At 41.1% G+C, this 21429-nt stretch overlaps 1 protein-coding gene across 2 annotated transcripts in view; it reads right to left on the reverse strand.

The window, feature by feature from the left end:
• nploc4 (NPL4 homolog, ubiquitin recognition factor) overlaps positions 1-21429 on the reverse strand; it is an 84012-nt gene that overhangs the window by 14479 nt on the left and 48104 nt on the right. For both annotated transcript variants that reach the window (XM_085963663.1, XM_085963662.1), the window contains 8 exons: positions 20748-20842; positions 18767-18890; positions 14494-14673; positions 11964-12050; positions 10298-10369; positions 5850-5976; positions 5184-5344; positions 3569-3640 (listed from right to left, as the gene is read on the reverse strand). In XM_085963663.1, coding sequence (XP_085819789.1) covers positions 3569-3640; positions 5184-5344; positions 5850-5976; positions 10298-10369; positions 11964-12050; positions 14494-14673; positions 18767-18890; positions 20748-20842 — 918 coding nt within the window. The remainder of the gene's footprint in view (positions 1-3568; positions 3641-5183; positions 5345-5849; positions 5977-10297; positions 10370-11963; positions 12051-14493; positions 14674-18766; positions 18891-20747; positions 20843-21429) is intronic.

Below are 21429 nucleotides of genomic sequence, written 5' to 3' on the forward strand. Positions count from 1 at the left end.
TTATTTATTTAGCAATGTCGTCGTCATACGTGTCTTCACACTGTTCCCTTTGGGGAACTGTATGAAGTGGTGGAAGGATTTATGGCCATGATTAACGCTCATTCCGTGACCGTAACCATCTTTGAACCAGGCACTAGGGCGGTTAGTCCTATGGCGGGAGGGTTTTACGGGCTCCCACAAGCTATACAAGGAGGGGGGGCCACCCACACCCACGGACGCAAATATCCCACTGGATGTCAACCCAGAATTTAGAGCCGGAGCTCCGACTCCACTTGCCGGGACTGTCTGGAGCGGGGTTTGAAACCCTACCCTGATCTGGCCCAGCGGCGGGGATCCTACCGCTATGACAAAGGCCCAATCCGATTAGCAACGTGAAATGGCAGCATAGGGCTCCAGTCACGGGGAGGGAAAAGGCGCAGGAAACGTATGGGTGTCACCTTTTGTGCGGAGTGGGCCTTTTGCGTAGCAGTAAGCATCCCCGCCGCTGGGCCAGAAGGAGTAGGGTTTTGAACCCCACTCCAGACAGTCCCGGCAAGTGGAGTCGGAGTTCCAACTTTAAATTCTGGGTGGACATCCAGCGGGATACTTGCGTCCGTGGGTGTTGGTGGCCCCCCCCCTCAGATGGGTTGTGGGAGCCCGTAAAACCCTCCCGCCATAGGACTAACCACCCTAATGGCTGGTTCAAAGATGGTTACGGTCACGGAATGAGCGTTAATCACGGCCATAAATCCTTCCACCACTTCATACAGTTCCCCAAAGGGAACAGTGTGAGGATACGTACGATGATGACCTCTTGCGCAATGCACCTCCTTGGACCCTCAGTCGCAGATGCGAGGGGGCAAGTCGTGCAATTGTTAAATTTTTCATTTTATTGACATGTAAAATGTTGGCCCAGTAATTCCCTTCCAAATGCGCGAGTACGGTCGGGGTACTTACGCATCTGGCTGGATGAAATGCCGGTTTTCAGCATGCACAGTGCATGTGGGGAAAACCGGCATTTCCTGTCCTCTGAACGAAGGGGTTCAGAGGCAGAACGCGTGCGACTGCACAGGCAGCGCGTGCGCAGTATAATTCGCCGCTTTCATTAATGCTTTCAGTGAGGTCAAGTCATTACAAGTTACACATGAAAAAAGCATGGGTACAGTTGCTCCAGAGGCTGCGGAGGAAGATATTTATTATCGTGGAGCTTCTGAAAGTATGTATGTCTGTATATATTCCTTTGCGTGTTATGTATATATTCCTTTACTTATGTGTATGAATGTATTATTTAATTATGACTTTCAGAGAAAGTAACTTATTGGAAAATCATAATTAAAAACATACATTCATACACATTAGTAAAGGAATATAAAACATACATACATATACGTAAAGGAATATATGTGGACATACATACATAACTCATTCTCACATTCCATTCACACAGCCACAATTGCTCCTTCTACCTACCGTTCTGAAAACCCGTTTAAAAAAAAAAATTTAAGTTTAAAACTTACTTAAAATTTCTTAAAATAACTTCCCTCCCTTTCCCAAACCTAAATATTGCATTTCATAAGCTCCTCCATAAAATATATCTCCTTCCCCAGCCAATGAACAACTTTACACTTGCTTTTTCACGTGTAAGTTCTAGGGACTTACCCTCACTGAATCCATCAGTGAAATCTACAAAGTTCACTGCGCAAGCGCTGCCTGTGCAGTCGCACGCGCTGTGAATAGACCTCGGGTCTGGAAATGCCAGCGTTCCCCGCATGCGCTGTTCCTGCTGAACGCCGGCATTTCCAACGGCCAGATGCGTGAGTAACCCGACCGTACTCACGCTTCTGGCCTGGAATTTCTGGCCCATTGGGTTAGAAAGGAGTCCTGTACACATTGTAGGAACTCCATTCCCTTATGCCCTTTACCTACCTCTTTTGTCCTATGGCAAACTGTATTTTGGGTTTGTCTACTATGATGCTAACGTTGTTTTCAAAAGTTTTAACTTGGGTTGGTTACCAAGAACAAACCCTTTTGAAATAATAGTGTATAATTTAGGTTTAAAAAGGCAAACCTCCTATCATTTAATATCTGCATATTCCTAATAATTGGCCCTCATACAGCAGAATAGGAGCTGTGCTAGACAATTACCATTTCCAACAAGAGAACACCTAACCACCTCCCCATGACATTCAATGGCATTACCACCACCAAGTCCCCCACCATCAACATCCTGGGGAATGTCGCCATTGACCAGAAACTCAACTGAACCAGCCAATTTCCTCCCTCTGTTCTTTCCTGAAGACACTGCCTCATTGTTGGGGTAACAAATGCCAGGTGCCCCAACAGCCATTCTTCATCCGTGACCTATGACAGTGAGTATTGTTAGGATATTCAAGCATAGAGTGCATCATTGCCAAGTCCAATAAAGTCCTCGTGTCCACACAGTCACAGCAAGACTCGCTAGATAGTAATCTGGCCAACTTTTTCCTTTCCTAACCCAGGAATGCTGAAACCAAGTGTAGTACCCCAACTGCCACCTAGCTGACATCAACTAATTTAGCACAATTTGGGATTGAAAGTGGTATCTTCCTAGACTGTGTGGCTCAGCTACTCACTATCTTAACCAGCCTTGCCACTGGACGAGCCAGAATTCATCTTCACACAGAAACTCTCCTTGCCTGATTTTTTTTCTTTTTAAACAAAAATACAAGAAACTTTGTGCTATCCGGCACCGAACTGTTGCCGTTCCCTCAAAACTGCCGGACACACCAGCGTTAATGTTGAAGCATATGGAACTTTTCATCTCTGTATCTGACAACAAACACTGTTGCTTAGCAACAGCTTCTAAACAGTCGGCCGTACCTTGGAAGCGTCTCTGTAGCTTAGCAACAGCTTCAGAGAGACTTTCCAGAGCCTGACTGTTGAAAAAAAGCCACAAGAAAAAAAACCTAACAAAATGGCTCCTGATTTTTGCCGGTGGCTCGAGCTTGCCGGACACTTAGCCTCCGGATAACACAAAGTTTCCTGTACAAGATTTTTCAAATGGTTTGGTAAAAGTGCTCCATCAAAAATAGTATTACTGGTTTAGAGCAAAATAAATTTACTTTGTGTTTGGCACATTCAAATTAAGGTAACTGATTTTCTCAAAAGAAATGAGATTTAGACACATTACTTCTATATATCTTGCCTGCATCGAATTTGTACTACAGCAATTGAAATAACTTAGCAGAGTAGGGAGCGTGGGTGAGACCCAACATCTACATATCTCTGGGCAATTTAATGTCATTAACAGCCTTAAACTTAAAAAAAAAATCAACATAAATGTCATGAATAGAATTAAATCCATTTCAGAACATGATTCATATGTTTAGGTACACCAGTTTTTAACCACTTTGTGCAACTGTATTATTTCTATATTGCAGTGCTGGCAGAAACAAATCAAGCATTAATAGACACATGCCATGTTCCTGTGCCACGCCTCAATGTTCCCTTGCAGTATCCCAGGAAAAATGAAATGCAGCAGTATCCCAGGAAAAATGAAATGCAGCAATGAGCAAATTCAGGTTAGAAATGTACCTTAGCTCGTACTTACATCTATGATCAGGTACTCAACTGGCAATGGCCGTGCTAACTGTGTGATTTCGTTACCAAACTTGTCTATGTCCTGTGAGAGAGAAACCACATGAACAGTTTACATGCACACATTTACTTCACCATGTGGACTCACTTAACTAGAACGTGTTACCAATAATTATTTTTATGAATGCATTCACGTGAAGAAGGTTTTGTAAACATTTCTAGTCAAAATAAGGCTGTTGTCAGCAATGCTAATCAAAATTAATCAACTAAGAGGGATAGTAGCAGACTTCAGGATGACACTGACAGACTGGTGAAATGGGCAGACACATGGCAAGTGAAATATAATGCAGAGAATTGTGCAGTGGTGCATTTAGGATGGAAGAATGAGGAGAGGCAATATAAACTGGGAGGTTCACATACATGAATTTTTGAATGTGGTAGGACAACGCAGCAATTTATGATCTGGAATGCATTGCCTGAAAGGGTGATGGAAGCAGAATCAATAGTAACTTTCAAAAGGGAATTGGATATGTACTTGGACATGGTGGCCTTCTGTGCTTTAGGATTCTGTACAACATGCATTTATATAGCATCTTTAACATAATAAAATGTCCCAAGGTGCTTCACAGGAGTGATTATCAAACAAATTTTGACACCGAGCCACAAAAGGAGATAGGTCAAAGAGGTAGGTTTTAAGAAGTGTCTTAAAGGATGAGAGAGAGGTAAAAAGGTGGAGAGGCTGAAGGAGGGAATTCCAGAGCTTAGGCAGCTGAAAGCACGGCCACCAATGGTGGAGCGAAGAAAATCAGGGATGCACAAGAGGCCAGACTTGGAAGAGTGCAGAGATCTTGGAGGTTGGAGGGCTGGAGGAGGTTACAGAGTGGGAGGGGCAAGGCCATGGAGGGATTTGAAAACAAGGGTACGAATTTTAAAATCGAGGCATTCCTGGACCGGGAGCCAATGTATGTCAGCAAGCACAGGGGTGATGAGTGAACAGGACTTGGTGCAAGTTAGGATACGGCCAGCAGAGTTTTGGATGAGCTCAAGTTTACGGAGGGTGCAATGTGGGAGGCCGGCCAGGAAAGCACTGGAATAGTCAAGTCTAGAGGTAACAAAGTCACGGATGGATGAGGGTTTCACCAACAGCTAAATTGAGTCAGGGGTGGAGGCGGGCAACGTTATGGAGATGGAAGTAAGCGGTCTTGGTGATGGAGAGGATGTGGGGTTGGTAGCTCAGTTCAATGTTAAATAGGATGCCAAGGCTGCGAACAGTCTGGTTCAGCCTCACACTGGAATGAATACCTAGGATATTTTATTGAGTATGCAAAAGGCCCTCTACTTGGCTGAACAATTTTCCTCAAATATGATCACAAAATCAAACTTTACATCAGACTGTCATTGATTTTATCTCTTTTGGAGATTTTTTCCCATTGATTCCAATCTCATTGACCCGCAACACAACACTACCTTTTCTACCTTCTTTCCACGATTCATAAGGAAGACTGTGCTAGCAAACAAGAAGTAATGCTGAATGTACCAATTTGATTTGAACTATTTATTGTATTTGTTTGGACTCAAGTTGTCCTATAGTTTGTAATGTGTCACAGCACAATCAGTTTGGTAGTTACCTTATAGAAAACATCAGGAACATATTGTTCACTAGAAGACTCCTTTATAAATCCCAGCTCTGGTGCATCTCTGCATGGCAGAAAACAGTCATCAACTACTAGGGCCATGCACTGATTGGAAACCTGGTAACCTTCAAAATGAACCTGATTATCTGGGCCACCTAAGGAAAGGAAGAACACAAATTTGCAATGGGAAATATGCATGACGCTTAGATGAGACGGCAGATGATATTGTGTAAAATCAAACATTTACAACACTCACTTGTTTTAAGATTTCCAATCCTGTTCACTTCCTCAAATCAGTGCACTTGCTCCCTGTATCACATTTCTAACCCAAATAAAAAATGTGAAAATGTCAACTTTGCAAAAACAAATGTTTGTTCTCCTTGCAAAGTTGACATCTTCACATTTTTTATCTGGACATATCCAGTCACCGTTGTAGACATGAAACTTTGCGCCAACAACTGATCCGCTCCCATTGAAGCGGCTGGAAATCGGGGAGCTGTGGATGGCTCGTTATAGGGAGAGAGAGAAAATAACCTTTCAGGTGTTGTGTATAGCGGGCAAATTACGTTCACATGAACACCCCCGCTATAAGTGGTGCAGACTGTCTTTCCTATTTTGCGATATTTTTGAGATTTGATCACACGCAGAATCAACCCATACCTGTTGCCAAGACGGTAACAAATTTGGATCCAAAATGATTTTCAGGAGATAGTCGGCAAGCGTTGGGGTGCTTGTTCTGGAAATCTCCTGCTGTGATGCACTCCTCTGCACTTAGGACATGTGCATCCTGACAGAGAAAAACAAAACTATTAACACTTAAAATTTCCAAGCATAGGTTATCAATAATATAACATAAATAAAGCTATTTTGATATTTTTTGATTGCCAGTGTCAAAATAGTGGGAAAGCCTCATACCGGTGGAATTACTACCACTGAAACTCATTTACCTTAGGACTTGCTTGCAGACAGGTGAGATTGTTCCTCCCTCTGTTCCCTGTCCCCCCACACCTCCCTAAACTACTCTTTATTCAGCTACTAAGTGATACACTAGTGACCCGGTCATATTTCCATAGAATCTAGAAGGCCATTCAGTCTTTTGCGTCTGTGCTAGCTCCTTGCTAGAGAAATTCAAAAACGAATCCCATCTCCTTTCTCTTATTAGTCTTCTATTTTCCTCTACTTCAAATGTTTATCTACTCTTCTCTTGAAGATGCAATGGTCTCTGCCTCAACTGCTCCTTGTGGAAAAGTATTCAGTGCTTTAATACCCCTCTGATTAAAGACATTTCTCCTAACCTCTTTCCTTCCTCTCAAACACATTTTAAAATCAATAACCTCTCATCACTGATCCCAACCAAAGGAAACAGTCTTTCCGTATTCATCCCATCAAAATCTGCCATAAACTTTAAAAACCTCAAATTAACCTCCTAGCCTTTCCTGCTCCATGAAAATAGCTCCAATATCTTAAGTCTTTCCTTATAACTAAAGTTTCTCATCCCTGGTATCATCCTGATGAAAATACATTGCAGAGTCTATTAATTGATGTCCTTTCCATAATGGGGTGCTTTAAACAGCACTTTAACTGTGGCCTAACCATTGTCATGACAAATTTATCATAAACTTGTTTTCTCTTGTTTACTCTATGCCTCTACTTATAAAACTCCTTTGATTTTTGCTCCCTCTCCGCAGGGAGGCACTTGGTCTCCACTCCGTCTCTCCCAATATCAGTGTGGCAGATAGTGACTGTAAGATGTGAACTTAATTCATTTAGGTCATTACAGGAAACTTTGTGCTATCCGGCACCGACGGGACTGAGCTGTTGCCGTCCCATCAAAACTGCCGGACAAACCAGCGCTAATGTTGAAACATACGGAGATTTTGAGCTCCGTATCTGGCAACAAACCCCAACAGCTTCTAAACAGTCGGCCGTACCTTGCAAGTGTCTCTGTAGCTTAGCAACAGCTTCAGCGAGACCTTGCAGAGCCTGACTGGTGAAAAAAATGCAACGAAAAGAAAAAAAAACGAACGTAACGGCTCTTGATTTTTGCCGGTGGCTCGAGCATTCCGGACAATTAACCTCCAGATGAACCAAACTTTCCTGTAACTTGGTTTGAAACTTAACTTTTCTTCCAAGTTTCAGTATTAGAGTATATTGAAGAGATTTAAAAAATATATGCTTTTACTTTATAGTGCCTATTTATTAGTTAAAAAAGCATCCAATTACACAGAATCCACCAATAAGTGTAACATCAAATTAAGGGTTTGTTTATTTAAGTAGAGTACCATTTTTCACCTTGTACCATTTTTCACCTTGTACCTTATTTAAGCAATATAATTCTTCAAATACATTTTGCATCAGATGAAGATATTTTAAAGTCAATATTCTATATAGTTTTGTGCATGATCAACATTTTAAAATTCAGGTGGATTTATGACTTGATCCGTCTCAACTCAGGGAAGAGGGGCACATCCGTGTATGTCTGCACTGGCTACCGTTCCTGTCTGGGAGAGATTTCTGGAATGCAGCAAATGTCTAAGAGGAAATGCAGCTGCAAACTTTCTCTGCACTCATGCTCATCTGCGTTATTTTGCACTGGAAGCATCTTGAGATTTTAAGTATCAAGTGCACATTAAAAAAAAAACACTTTCCCGGTCTGTTACCTATCTCAACGTTATTGGTTGAGAGTTTATTGGGAATGGTGCTGAACTAAAATGTTCAAAATTTGGAAAGGTTAATTTAGTCTCAACAAGATTCAAAACTCTATAATCTAGCAGCTGTTCCTAATACTGCTCTTTGCTAACCAGCCAACGAAGAAGCTGCCAGATCAGATAATGTTTTTGAAAATTAAAAAAATGACTTTACATGGGCTAATCGTATCATAGAAACATAGAAAAGTAGGAGTAGGTCATTCGGCCCTTCGAGCCTGCTCCGCCATTCAATATGATCATAGCTGATCCTCCATCTCAATACCATATTCCCGCTCTCTCCCCATACCCCTCGATGACTTTTGTGTCTAGTTGGCTCCTCAACGTACTGGTCTAAAAAACCATCTCGTACACGCTCCAGGAATTCATCCTCCACAGTATTATTGCTAATTTGGTTTGGCCAGTCTATATGTAGATTAAAGTCACCCATGATTACTGTAGTACCCTTGTTACATGCATCTCTAATTTCCTGTTTGATGCCATCCCCTACATTACCACTACTGTTTGGAGGCCTATAATCAACTCCCGCCAATGTTTTCTGCCCCTTGGTGCTTCTTAGCAACACCCAGACTAATTCTACATCTTGATTTTCTGAGCCAATATCCTTTCTCACTATTGCTTTGATTTCATCCTTTACTAACAACGCCACCCCACCTCCTTTTCCTTTTTGCCTGTCCTTCCTAAATATCGAATATCCTTGGATATTCAGCTCCCAGCCCTGGTCACCCTGCAGCCATGTCTCCGTAATCGCAATTATATTGTATCCGTTTATATCTATTTGCGCTGTTAATTCGTCTACCTTATTACAAATGCTTTGTGCATTCAGATACAATGCCTTTAGATTTGTCTTTTTAACATTTTTAGACATCTTAACATTTTTTTGTACTATGGCCCTATTTGTCTTATTACCATTTTTTCTTACCCGGATCCTTTTTGTTAGTGCACTCCTTTGTTTGTACGCTCTGTCCCTTCCTGACACAATCTGGTTATCCTTACCCCAATCCCTTTCCTGCACTGCTTCCTTGTCTTTTCTCTTTAGCAATCTAGATTTCTCTCCACCGGGCCCCCCCCCCCCCCCTTATTTAGTTTAAAGCTCTATCTACCTCCCTAGTTATTCGATTCGCTAGAACTCTGGTCCCAGCATGGTTCAGGTGTAGTCAGTCCCAACGGAACAGCTCTCTCTTTCCTCAGTACTGGTGCCAGTGCCCCATGATCAAAGCCCACTTCTCTCACGCCAATCTTGTGAGCCACGCATTCATCTCCCTGATCCTATTGACCTCTATGCCAATTTACTCGTGGCTCCAGTAATAATCCAGAGATTATGACCTTTGTGGCTCTGCTTTTTAATTTAGTCCCTAGCTGCTCAAACCCTCTCAGCAGAACCTCTTTCTTTGTCCTACCTATGTCGTTGGTACCTACGTGGACCACGACAACTGGATCCTCCCCCTCCAAGTTCTTCTCCAGCCCTTATCAAGATCTGATGGAGGACAGATCCTGAATGGATCAGAGCAAGGCAAAGCAGATTTATACAGCTCTAAACCTGTACTTACACTATGGGTGTAACATCGATGTGAAGTAGTTTCACTTTACACCAAAGCTGCAGTTATAGTGTAAATGCAGCCTGGATACAAAGTCAGGCCCGACCTTATACTGGAAGGAAGCAGAGCAAGAAGCTTGTAGTAAGAAGTTTCACTCCATTTCACTTCAGACTCAATATGGGCCTTCACACCTGCTTTACCTTCCAAGGTTAATCCCACTGTGAAGCTGTTTTGACTTCACACATTAAACCATTAAACTGTGGCGTGTGAATGCACCATAACTCAGTGGCGGCTGGATGGAGAGGGTAGAAGGAGAGGAAGGGAAGAGAATAAAGCAATAGAGTGGAAAGTATTTAAAAACACTCTGTAATGTATTAAACAGAAAAGTGGTGTGTGCAATTTCAGTTGAAGTGCTTCTTGTAATTTACTGGAGGGACAGATTTTTTTTAAATTAGTGGAAACGGTAAAACCTGAAGGAAGAAAACCAAGAATATTGCTAAATATTAAATAAAGATTAAATACGTGTTATGCCAAAACACACCACTATTCTGTTTAATACATTACTGAGTGTTTTTAAATACATTCTACTCTATTGCTTTATTCTTTGTACTTTATCTGTTTTTCTCTTCCGTTCCTCTCCTTCCACCCTCTCCATGTGCCAGATGCCCCCAAGTAAAAGGAGAAAAGCAAAATTCCTGTAGTAAAAAATTAAAATAGAAATGTATGAAAATGAAATAGGCCAATAGCCCAATTTTCTCTCAGGACAAGAAATATTGATTACTTTTTTAAAAAGTTAACACTGTGAGAGGCAGTGGTTCTAAATGCGAGTGCTGTTATCCTTTCTGATAAGCATCAAGCTCCTTACCTTATTCCTGATAAATTTGACGGTGCCTTTCCTCGTGTCCTCTGATAGAAGATCCGTGAATATCCAGCCAACCTGAAAAAAATGATAATGTAGAAAGTCAAACACAAGTTTAAATTATTAGAGAGTTGAGTGTTTTGATGTTTCCATCACATGGCAGTGAACTTCCATTTAGTTTTCAGTTAGAAGCCCAGGACAGACTATAGTTGACTTACTAACCTCTATCCCAGTGCTGTGTTGTTCTCAGCCAACAGATGTACGTATAAACATTGCAAAACTAATAGTGCCAGATGTTCCTTATTCATCTTCACCCATCCCTGAGACCAAAGTTAGGAGCTCTACCAAACAATCTAGCCACAAAAATTGTGACTGAGGTTGGCAGGTACAGTGTTATTCTGAAAACAACCTTTTGCCTGTAACTTCTGAACTGACAGAAATGGTTCTTTTATTGAAGCACCAATATTTTTAACATTTTCAACATCTATTGTTGAATTTGATAGGGAGGCCACACTGTATGTACCAATAAGCATGATAGTATTCAATAATGGAACCTATATTACAGAGTTGCAACTACACCTTCTATTGAAACATTATGGAATAGTCATGGAGAAATGTGTATCCCATCCCATCCCATTCCCCCAACTTGGAGAAGACAACTACAAAGAAAAACGTGCAAGCCAAGAATGCATTTGCCTTGTGTGCTCATTCTGTTTGTGTTGAGGTTTTCTTTTTGTTTATTTACTACTTAGTCTGGTTTTTACAAGTTCTGTTTTTTTCCATATTAAGCTATTTTTGCTAACAAAAGGCCAACTGCATTTTCTCTTTTTTATATACCCCAGAGCATTGCACATCTGAAAAATGACACTCCTACTTTTCTGTAGAAAGTTTGGAAAACTTATTGTGCAATTCCAAATACATACCCAGCTTTATATTTGGCACATATTACTAGATGATTATTGTTCAGAAAATGCTTCTATTTTAATTCATAAAAACATAGCTGTTCCTGAATTTAAGATCTTATTTTTTCTATTCACACAGGCCTGGAAGTTAAATAAACATTATTTTGCACTCATCCAAGTCTTATGTTGTGCTGTCCATAGCAGCTGGAAAACATTACTCCCATTTACTGTAAAGCAATGTTCCACATCTGCTTATTGTTACCATGATAGAAAAACAATGCAAGATCCAAGTGTTGGAAGAAGGGCTCTATTTTATGCAGGGCATTAAATAATTTTTTTTAAATGAAAAGGTTACTTTAAAAAGAACTGAATGGTTTTTTAATTAAAAAAAAACAAAGCCACTTGACAGTATATCAAAGAGTGCCAGAGAGGCTGTTTGATAGTAATTAAGACTTATCATGCCGTTAAAAATTCACTTGCACTTGAATGGACAAGCCCCAACTTTTTCTGGCATGTATTTATTGGGTATCTAGTGGCAAGTACCCCAACTTCATGCCCTTCATGTGTTTGAATGCTGAATCTCTCTGCAAGGTACCAGTCTAGCGAAGCTTGTGGAGGAGAAGGGCAATTCGGACAGCAACTTCCTGATTTCCACTTTTAACTGCGCATGTGCGGACGCCGGAACTTGCTGTCCGATTTACTCCTTAATAACAGTGAGCGCGAATAGCCTCACCGTTATTCCTACAGCAAAATCCAGGCCATTGACTCACCTTCCTCAATCCAAGTTTAGCAGCAATTTCATCTACAACTTCAGCTTTTGGGTCCTCCAGAAGTTCTAGGCTGTTTGCTGTAGCAACCTACACAAACAAGAAAATCACTAGTTAAAAAAACAAACTATAGACTCAAAGACAAGCTAGCCATATATTCCTATTCAATGACTTTTTAAGGAGTGTAATCACTTTTTCTAATGTTCCTTAAGTTGTGGAAGATGGAGTAATTGAACATTTCGCCATTGTATCTGGTGCAACACATTAAATATCTAATCGGAGGACAAATTTTAGTTCATATGATATAATGTAATTTAATTCAAGAAGATATGTAAGAGCGCAATTTAGATGTAACTACCTGAGAGCTCTCAAAAAAGTTGCCCCCAAACTAATCGGAGGCAAACGAGTCATAGAATACGGATATTGTTGCGACATACATCTATATCAAACTAGGTTTCAGCTGAAAGTCACTTAATGATTGAAGAGAAGTAACATTGAAGTCACCCTTCAGAAGGATGGTCTAAATTCCTAGAAAAACACCACTGTAGAAACTTACTCCACTTAACATTGTATGCTCTACATGCCAAAGAGTTTTGAGAAGCTATGAGTAACATCCAAAGAATGGCGGCCATGTTCTAGAAATCATGTCCTCTCAACCTGAAAGCAGTTGGATCGAAGAGGTGCATCTGACCCAACAGTGAAAATGGGAATGGATCTCTCCTCTGGGGAAGCAAGACTTCAACACCAGGTTATCGGAGAATCATGGATTCCAAGGCCAAAAATTGGTTACCAGAATCAATTTCATCCCTTCCGTCCAGATCATTTGAAGGATCCTGGGGATCAGAGGAAATGCAGAGAGAAATCTGGTTCCACATGGAAGATAGTCTCCAGGCTGACTAGGCCTTGGTTTGGGAGCAGGGGAAGAGTAAGTTGCTTCCTGATACAAAGACGTCTATTTCCATGTAACCCCAGATCGGGAAATATCCTAGACTACCTTGAAATGTATCATTCACTCTTGCAGGTTAACCAACTGAAGGTATGGCCGATTGCATTTTATTTCCCAGCCAAATGTTGTGCCAAGAGTAATTCATCCCTTAAATTAAGTACCAATGGGTAAGTTGTGCAGCGTCCACACACAACTTTGCAGAATGGGTCCCATCTTTCTTTTTGGCATTTGGTTGTGTGCCTGTCCAGAGGTACACTGATTTATCCGCACCACATCGGGTACCCTGACGGTATGGTTACTTTTGAGCTCCAGCTAGCTTCCTAAATATGGTGCCGATATCACAGCCTATAGACTGGGTGAGCACCTTCTGAATGCACACTAAAGAAGAATCTATATTTTTATTCAAAAATTACACACACAATCTTTAGTCAACAGATTAAAAGGCAGGTTCTGAAGAGTTCACTTATCATGCATAGTTTTACTCAGGATGGGTTAATAACAACCCCCCCCCCCCCCCAAACAAATATCTTGTTAAAAATGTGTATTTACACATTAATAAAATATACATATAAAAATGTACAAGAGACCCAATAAAAAATGAACACAAATAACACAGTATACAAATGTTTTTTAAAAAACAAGCAGGTGTATATTCTGAACTAGAACTGAATTCTATATGCTTCAAACTGGCATGTTAATGCAGCCAATATTTATTATACTGTTTATTTACTGTAGAATATATTCACTACTTGAGAGTAATCAATTTAAATCATACAATACAGCATTCACATGTTTGGAGAAAAGACGATACGGGGCCATCTAGTGGATCCAAACTGCTTTCACTGTGCAACTGGAAAGAAGAGGGGTGCGCCGCACCACTCAGGTTGTTTACTTGGGCATGGAGAATAAAAAGTGGGCAATTTGATTTTAATTACATTACAAAAAAATCCAGGGTAGAATAATAGAATAGTACAGCACAGAAGGAGGCCATTCGGTCCACTGAGTCTGCGCCAGCTCTTTCGAAGAGCCGGCCAGTCAGTCCCACTCCCCCCGGGTATATTCCCCCTCCATGTGGAGAAGTAGTTTTTTCAGTATTTAAGAGTTCACAATTTATATTGTTACATATTTACATATAACTGATATTTAGATCAAATAGTACTTCTTTTTTCACATTTGTTCAATTCCCTTCCTCTAAGGTTTCTAAGTCCCTACGTTATAAGCACAAGACAACCAAAAGCAAATTAAATAGGAATCAGGCAGCATAAACTGCACCAGAATTAAATGTGTGCCAGTGTGTGTGTCAAACCCAGCCTGGACAAAGTAGATGATCCACTCATTCTCATGGCTGTTAAATTTCCCAAATAACATGAGTTTATGACATTTTTCCTGCCTCCTCTCTAACCTGCTCACCCATAGGAAGCAGTGCTTATTTCCCCACTCTCCTTTCCTGTACATGTACTCATTCTATTTGTAAATATTGTACAGATATGAAATTTTGTTGAATCGCAAATGAACGAAGAATGCAAAGAGTTCTTGCATTTTAAATATGTCACATCTATTATTAAACTGCAAACGCAGATCTCTGACCTGTGGAGGTTCATAGATGGCAGCAACCTCTGCTCGAATACCTAGAGGAATGTCCGTGTGTTCGGTGTAGCGACCATAAAGGAATCCAAGCCGCTGGTTCCCTGTTTGACGCCAAAAGTTGAGGAAACGGTCTGCTATTGTGTGGTTCTCAAACACTATGTTATCCACATGCCTGTATTTCTGTTCAAAAGATAAAGACTATATAACAGAGATCTTGGAAATTATTTTCCAATTACAATTATTGAGGCTATTAGCATTCAGAACGGGTGCTCATTTATAATAGTACAAATATGTTCTACAGAACCCTGATGTGCCATTTACAATCTTCAAATCACTTTAATTATAATTTACAGTCTCCTCCTGATAATTCCAAGTATTTGTTTCACTAAAAATGTTTTGGATTATTTATAATTTGAATTAGCAATGCATTTATACAGTATAAATGTGGCTTGTACTTCCTCGAGTATAGAAGAATGAGGAGTAATCGGAGCGATATATTTAAAATGATTAAAGGATTTAATAGGGTACATACAGAGAAACGATTTCCTCTGGTTGGCGAATCCAGATCAAGAAGGCACGATCTTAAAATTAGAGCTAGGTCATTTAGGAGTGAAATGAGGAAAGAGTTTTTCACACAAAGCATAGTGACAATCTGGAACTCTCTCCCACAATAAACTGTGGATGCTGGGTCAATTGAAATATTTGAGACTGAGAGCGATAGCTTTAGTAAGATTATCAAGGGATATGGAGCAAAGGAGTTGAGGTACAGACCAGCCATGATGATCTAACTGAAGGAGGAAAACAGGCTCGAGGAGCCGAATGGCCTTCTCCTGCTCCGATGCTCACCCCAGTTATGACAGGTTATATACAGCTGATCTTCACTGGGACAGCAGTAAAGCACCCCTGGGCTATAAAGGGGTTAGAGAGTAACGGAGCGTAATTGGATGAAGGTGAAGACATAATTGGGCTCAGCTGTGATGCATCCGCACCACAACCCCTCCCGACGGATAAACAGCCTGGCAACACTCCCTGACGAGGATCATACGTGAAGAATTTTGTCAGTCTAGATATCTCACTGGTTGCAGGCAACCACACGACCAACCAGATGCTCAGACAAAGCACTGGACTAATTCCAGTAAAGGCAGACCAGATGGAGGCAAGATTTCACCAGTTTTTTGTTTACTGTTTAATAATGATGACTCATTGGTGTCTGGTAACCCCATGACTCTTTCCTTGTGATTTGGCCATGGAAACAATATTACTGAAAACCATCACCAGTCTTTGATCCAAGGTAACCAGTGTTCATTGATTGCTGGTCACCATGTGATGAGATTCCTTGCTATCATACAACAACAAAGCAACATCATGGAGCAATTGCAATTGATTTATCTTGCGATAAAAAAAATCATTTCAAAAATATGTGACCAGTGTCATAAATAGAACAACTTCCAATGCCTTTAACATCGCCCTACTCCACCCCGACTCAGCTCATCTGCTGCTGAAACCCTCATCCATGCCTTTGTTACCTCTAGACTTGACTATTCCAACGCTCTCTTGACCAGCCGCCCATCTTCCACCCGACATAAACTTCAGCTCATCCAAAACTCTGCTGCCCGAATCCTAACTCGTACCAAGTTCCGTTCACCTGTAAACACCCTGTGCTCGCTGACCTACATTGGCTCCCGGTCCAGCAACGTCTCAATTTTAAAATTCTGATTCCAGTTTACAAATCCCTCCATGGCCTCGCCCCCTTCCCATCTCTGTAATCTCCTCTGGCCCTATAATCCTCCGAGCTCGCTGCGCTCCTCCAATTCTGGCCTCGTACGCATCCCCGATTTTAATCGCTCCACCATTGGCAGCCGTTCTTTTAGCTGCCTAGGCCCTAAACTCTGGAATTCCCTCCCTAAATCTCATCGATAACAATCCTGGGAAGCGCTTTGGGATGTTTTACTACGTTAAAGGCACTATATAAAGGCAAGTTGTTGTTGTAAAACTTTCCAAGGCGCTTCACAGGAGTGTTATCAAACAAAATTTGACATCGAGTCACAGAGAGATATTAGGTCAAGTGATCAAAAGCTTGGTCAGAGGTAGGTTTTAAGGAGAATCTTAACAACTTGTATTTATATAGCACCTTTAACATAGTAAAACATCCCAAGGTGCTTCACAGGAGTATTACAAGACCAAAAGAAATGACACCGAGCCACATAAGGAGAAATTAGGGCAAGTGACCAAAAGCTTGGTCAAAGAGTTTTAGGGAGAGTCTTAAAGGAGGAAAGAGGGGCGGAGAGGTTTAGGCAGGGAATTCCAGAGCCTAGCCTAGGCAACAGAAGGCACGGCCACCAATGGTTGAGCGATTATAATCAGGGATGCTCAAGAGGGCAGAATTAGAGGAGCGCAGATATCTGGGGGGGGGGGGGGGGCGGTTGTGGGGCTGGAGGAGATTACAGAGCTAGGGAGGGGTGAGGCCATTGAGGGATTTGAAAACAAGGATGAGAATTTTGAAATCGAGGCGTTGCCAGACCGGGAGCCAAAATAAGTCAGCGAGCACAGGGGCGATGGGTGAACGGGACTTGGTGCGAGTTAAATACGGGCAGCAGAGGTTTGGATGAGCTGAAATTTACTGAGGGTGGAAGGTGGGATGTCGGCCAAGTGAGCATTGAAATAGTTGAGCCTGGAGGTAACAAAAGCATGGATGAGGGTTTCAGCAGCCAATGAGCTGAGGCAGGGGCAGAGACAGAGGTGGAAGCAGGCAGTCTTGGTGATGGGAGAGGATATGGGGTTGGAAGCTAAGCTCAGGCTCAAATAGGACACTATGCTTGTGAACAGTCTGGTTTAGACTCAGACAGGGGCCAGGGAGGGGGATGGAGTCGGTGGCTAGGGAACGGAGTTTGTGACGGTGACCGAAGACAATGGCTTCTAGCTTCTCAATATTTAATTGTAGGAAATTTCTGCTCATACAGTCGGACAAGCAGCGTGACAAATCAGAGGCAGCAGAGGGGTCGGGAAAGGTGGTGACAAAATAGAGCTGGGTGTCATCAGAGTACAGGTGGAATCTGACATTATGTTTTCAGATGATGTCGCCGAGGAGCTGCATATAGAGGAGAAATAGGAGGGAGCCAAGGATAGATCCTTGGGGTCTCCAGAGGTAGTGGGAAGAGAAGCCACTGCAGTAAATTCTCTGGCTATGACTGGACAGATAGGAATGGAACCAGGCTAGAGCAGTCTCACCCAGTTAGACAATGGAGAAGATAAGGTGGTGGAGGATGGTGTGGCCAACTGTGTAAACAGCTGCAGGCGGATTGAGAAGGCTAAGGAGATAGTGCAGTGTAGTCACAAAGGATAGAATTTCTGACTTGTGATAAGGGCCATTTCAGTGCTGTGGCGGGGCAGAAACCTGATTGGTGAGGTTCAAGCATGGAGTTGGGCACGGTTTTGGGAGGCGACGTTCAAGAACTTGAGAGAAAAGGGAGGTTGGAGATGGGGTGGCAGTTTGCAAGGACAGAAGCGCCAAGGGTGGTTTTTTTTGAGGGGGGTGATGACGGAAGATTTGAAAGGGAGCAGGACAGTACCAGAGGAGAGGCAATCATTAACAATATCAGCTAACATGGGGGCCAGGAAGAGAAGTTGGGTGGTCAGCAGTTCAGTGGAAAGGAGGTCAGTCTCATAGACAAGATGAGCATGGAAAGGACATGAAGGGAGATCGGAGGTAAGCTAGACAAAGATGCGAGTTCAGGGCTAGAGCAAGGGGGAACCTTGGGTGAAAATAACAAATTAGGAAGGAAAGGTTCAATTTTTTCTTCGCATGAACAGAGGTTTTTAGTACAGACTTCTGAGCACTGGAATAGGAAGAAATATATATGTAGTGCAATATACATACAGTGCACTCCTGTTAATGCAAAGTCATTTTTTTGCTTGAAAACAAATTATCCAATAGCCCAAATTAAGAAATTTTAACAAAACAGCGCAAGAGCCATTTTTATGCACAACTTCAATTTGAATTAAAAATAGGCTATAGTATAAACACATTTGTTTAAAAAAAAATCTCCGTAACAACCCACAAGTGTTAAACAATATGGTAAAGGACTGGTCATACTTAGTTTCAAATCGGACGTGGCATATTCTAAAAGGCTGCTAATTGCTTGGTGTCATGTTGTATTAATTCGTACCAGACTATGCTTAAATCATTTCTAAATGTGCTTTCCACCCCTCCCCAAAATATCCACGACTCAATGAGGATTGGGAGTCCATACAGCCCCACTGAACTCATACTTGCCTGTCTGTTAAGTGTTATGGCACTTGGCTGACACTTAGTACAAATCCCATCAGGCCATGGGGGATGCCCTTCACACCCAGATTTGATTTTGCAGCTAATGTTCTCCAAAGCAACAAACTTGCCTCTGTGGGCAGAATGAGAATCATAATTAAACCTTTCAACTTTTCAACAAGGTTAGGTAAATCCAGAAACATGAAACCTGCAGAACACAGGTAGAATACTAATTGAAGCAGAATAATTAGCAACCTCAATCAAAATAGAAATCCTAGGGTGCTGCCGATGAGATTATTTGTTTCAGCAATGCCTGATCCAGTAGGATGTCAAAGACTTTTTTCATTAAGCTATCAGAGGACCCAATGTTGTTGCAGGGAAAAGATTGACCTGGTTGCTTTAATGATGCAAACAGATCAATCGTTCAGGATGTGACAAAAAAATAAGTGCCTTTGGAGCAAGTTTTAGTGTGTCTGCTAGCTCAGGCATTGAGTCAGTTCTGTGAAGGCACTGGGAAAAGGCCACGGTTAGTATTTGAAGTTACAACAAATAAGACACACAGTGAAATAAATGCTAAGGGTAAGCAGTGAATTTAGCCAGTGGGCAACTGACTCGCACAAACCAGGTTTGATCTCGTCTGTGCCTAGTTTGCTAATCTAGGAAGGCGGTAGAGATGGAATAATTTGCCTCAATGGCCCCAGGTTTTGGGAGGTGGGGAAGAGGAGAGAAAAAATGGCCAGTAACTCACTGCAGACCAGTAGTATAGTATGATGTAGCTTCAAAATTTAAAGTTAAAAATACAACTGTTTTAGAATTCTATTCTCAATATGAAAGGAATTCTAACAATTTTTAAATAATTGAAATCAGAGAAGCTATTGTGCAGTGTTGGTTGCTTAAATGTTCATACTTGGACAAAGTTTTTGATCGATTAGTAATTATTTTCAATGTAATGAATATGAGTCAAAACCTCAACTCATGTCTTTGTGGATAAATGGACCATATGTTGCAGTACTGAGCCAGTGAGACTCACAAAATTGACAGGTTTAAATTCTTCTGTATTACCCACATCTTGGAAGATTAACTGTATATACAGGAAGCAATTAATACCTTTGAATGTGATTTAAATTAGTACTATTTCAGTGGAGCCTAAAAGAACTACTGAGCTTCTCCTACTATTGATTAATGGGATTGTAATGGTGTTAATAAGTTGTTTACTAAATAAAGAGTTGGCCTGAATACCCAATGTAGTAGTCTGATGTTTATTTTGGCAGCACTTCTTTATTTTAAATATAGTATACTGGAATAAAAGGCTTCAAGACAAAGCAAAACAGTAGTAGGCACAGAACAAGCCATCAGTGTGCTGCCACATACAGGCAGTACTAAGCAAATGCACACATAGCAGTCTTGGCTCTCAGATTACATGCAAACTACAGGGCTTCCCCAAGAGGAATGGACTTTGGAGCTGAATTTCACCAATATCACTTTCATACACAAATACTGTGCAAGGCTGTCTTTAGAGTGTAAAGGGGAGAGAAGTCAAACACTGCAAACTATATGGATTATAAGGACCTGAATCTATTTTTTGGGGTTTGGATCAAAGTGTCTACCAACGGTTTACATAGGACAAAAGCAGCATCATCAAAAGTCCTCATCAAAAGGCTAAAAAATATAAAACATAGTCCACAAACATAGATGAATGTAAACTAGTTTGTGTCAAAAGGGTTAGGATTATTTGTGTAGAACAGAATAAATCAGTGCTTTTCTCGGGACCAGGATACTTTAGGAGGATATTCTGGAAAAGGTTTTTTTTAGCATCCACAATCCACTGCTTAGACAACTTCATCTAGTTTGCCCCATCCTACATCATGATGCTATGGCAGTTCTGAACCAACACACCTGGAAATAAGGTATGATCCATAGACTCGAGTAGAATTACTTTTGAAAATTATTATGCAGAATCAGAGAAACTCTTCTGCCAAGGAAAACTTACTTATCAGCACCACCGGTCAGTTTTCGGATGTATGCATGGAATGACATATGTTTAACAGGTGGGTCCAAGTGATTGAGATAGTCCTCATCAAAAGGCTAAAAAATATAAAACATAGTCCATAAACATAGATGAATGTAAACTACAGTTTATGTCAAAAGGGTTAGGATTATTTGTGTGTAGAACAGAATAAATCAGTACATTTTTCACAAACACCATTAAACATTTATTTAAATGTGATTAATGCAAGCAGGATCATTTTGAATGAAACATAATACAGTACTTTAAGTACCACCAATTTTGCTATAAATGTGAATATATGCCAGATACACATGTTTTACTCATATCTGGTACATATCACACATTGAAGGCAAAAATTGGTTGTATCCACTTACCATTCATACCACACAATGCAACACATCCCTTGGGTTTAATGGACTGATGCTACTTTTGATAGTTAGTTTTCCAAATCAACCAATGCTTCCTATTTTGTGTTCCTGATTTGAACAATTCAGAACTAGTATAAAACAGAATGTGAAGTAAAGTCTGTGACTGAATCTGTCTGAACAGTGTTGGAATTTTGTGTCTTTTTAAAGTTACTTGGTCACTAAGACTTAAAAAACTCTAATGCAAATAAACTCATTTCCCAAAAAACAGAAATTCTAATACAGGAAACTCTCTGATA

The sequence above is a fragment of the Somniosus microcephalus genome, chromosome 21, assembly GCF_052327205.1.
Source record: "Somniosus microcephalus isolate GS21.2 chromosome 21, FLI_Smic_1.0, whole genome shotgun sequence".
NCBI lineage: Eukaryota > Metazoa > Chordata > Chondrichthyes > Squaliformes > Somniosidae > Somniosus > Somniosus microcephalus.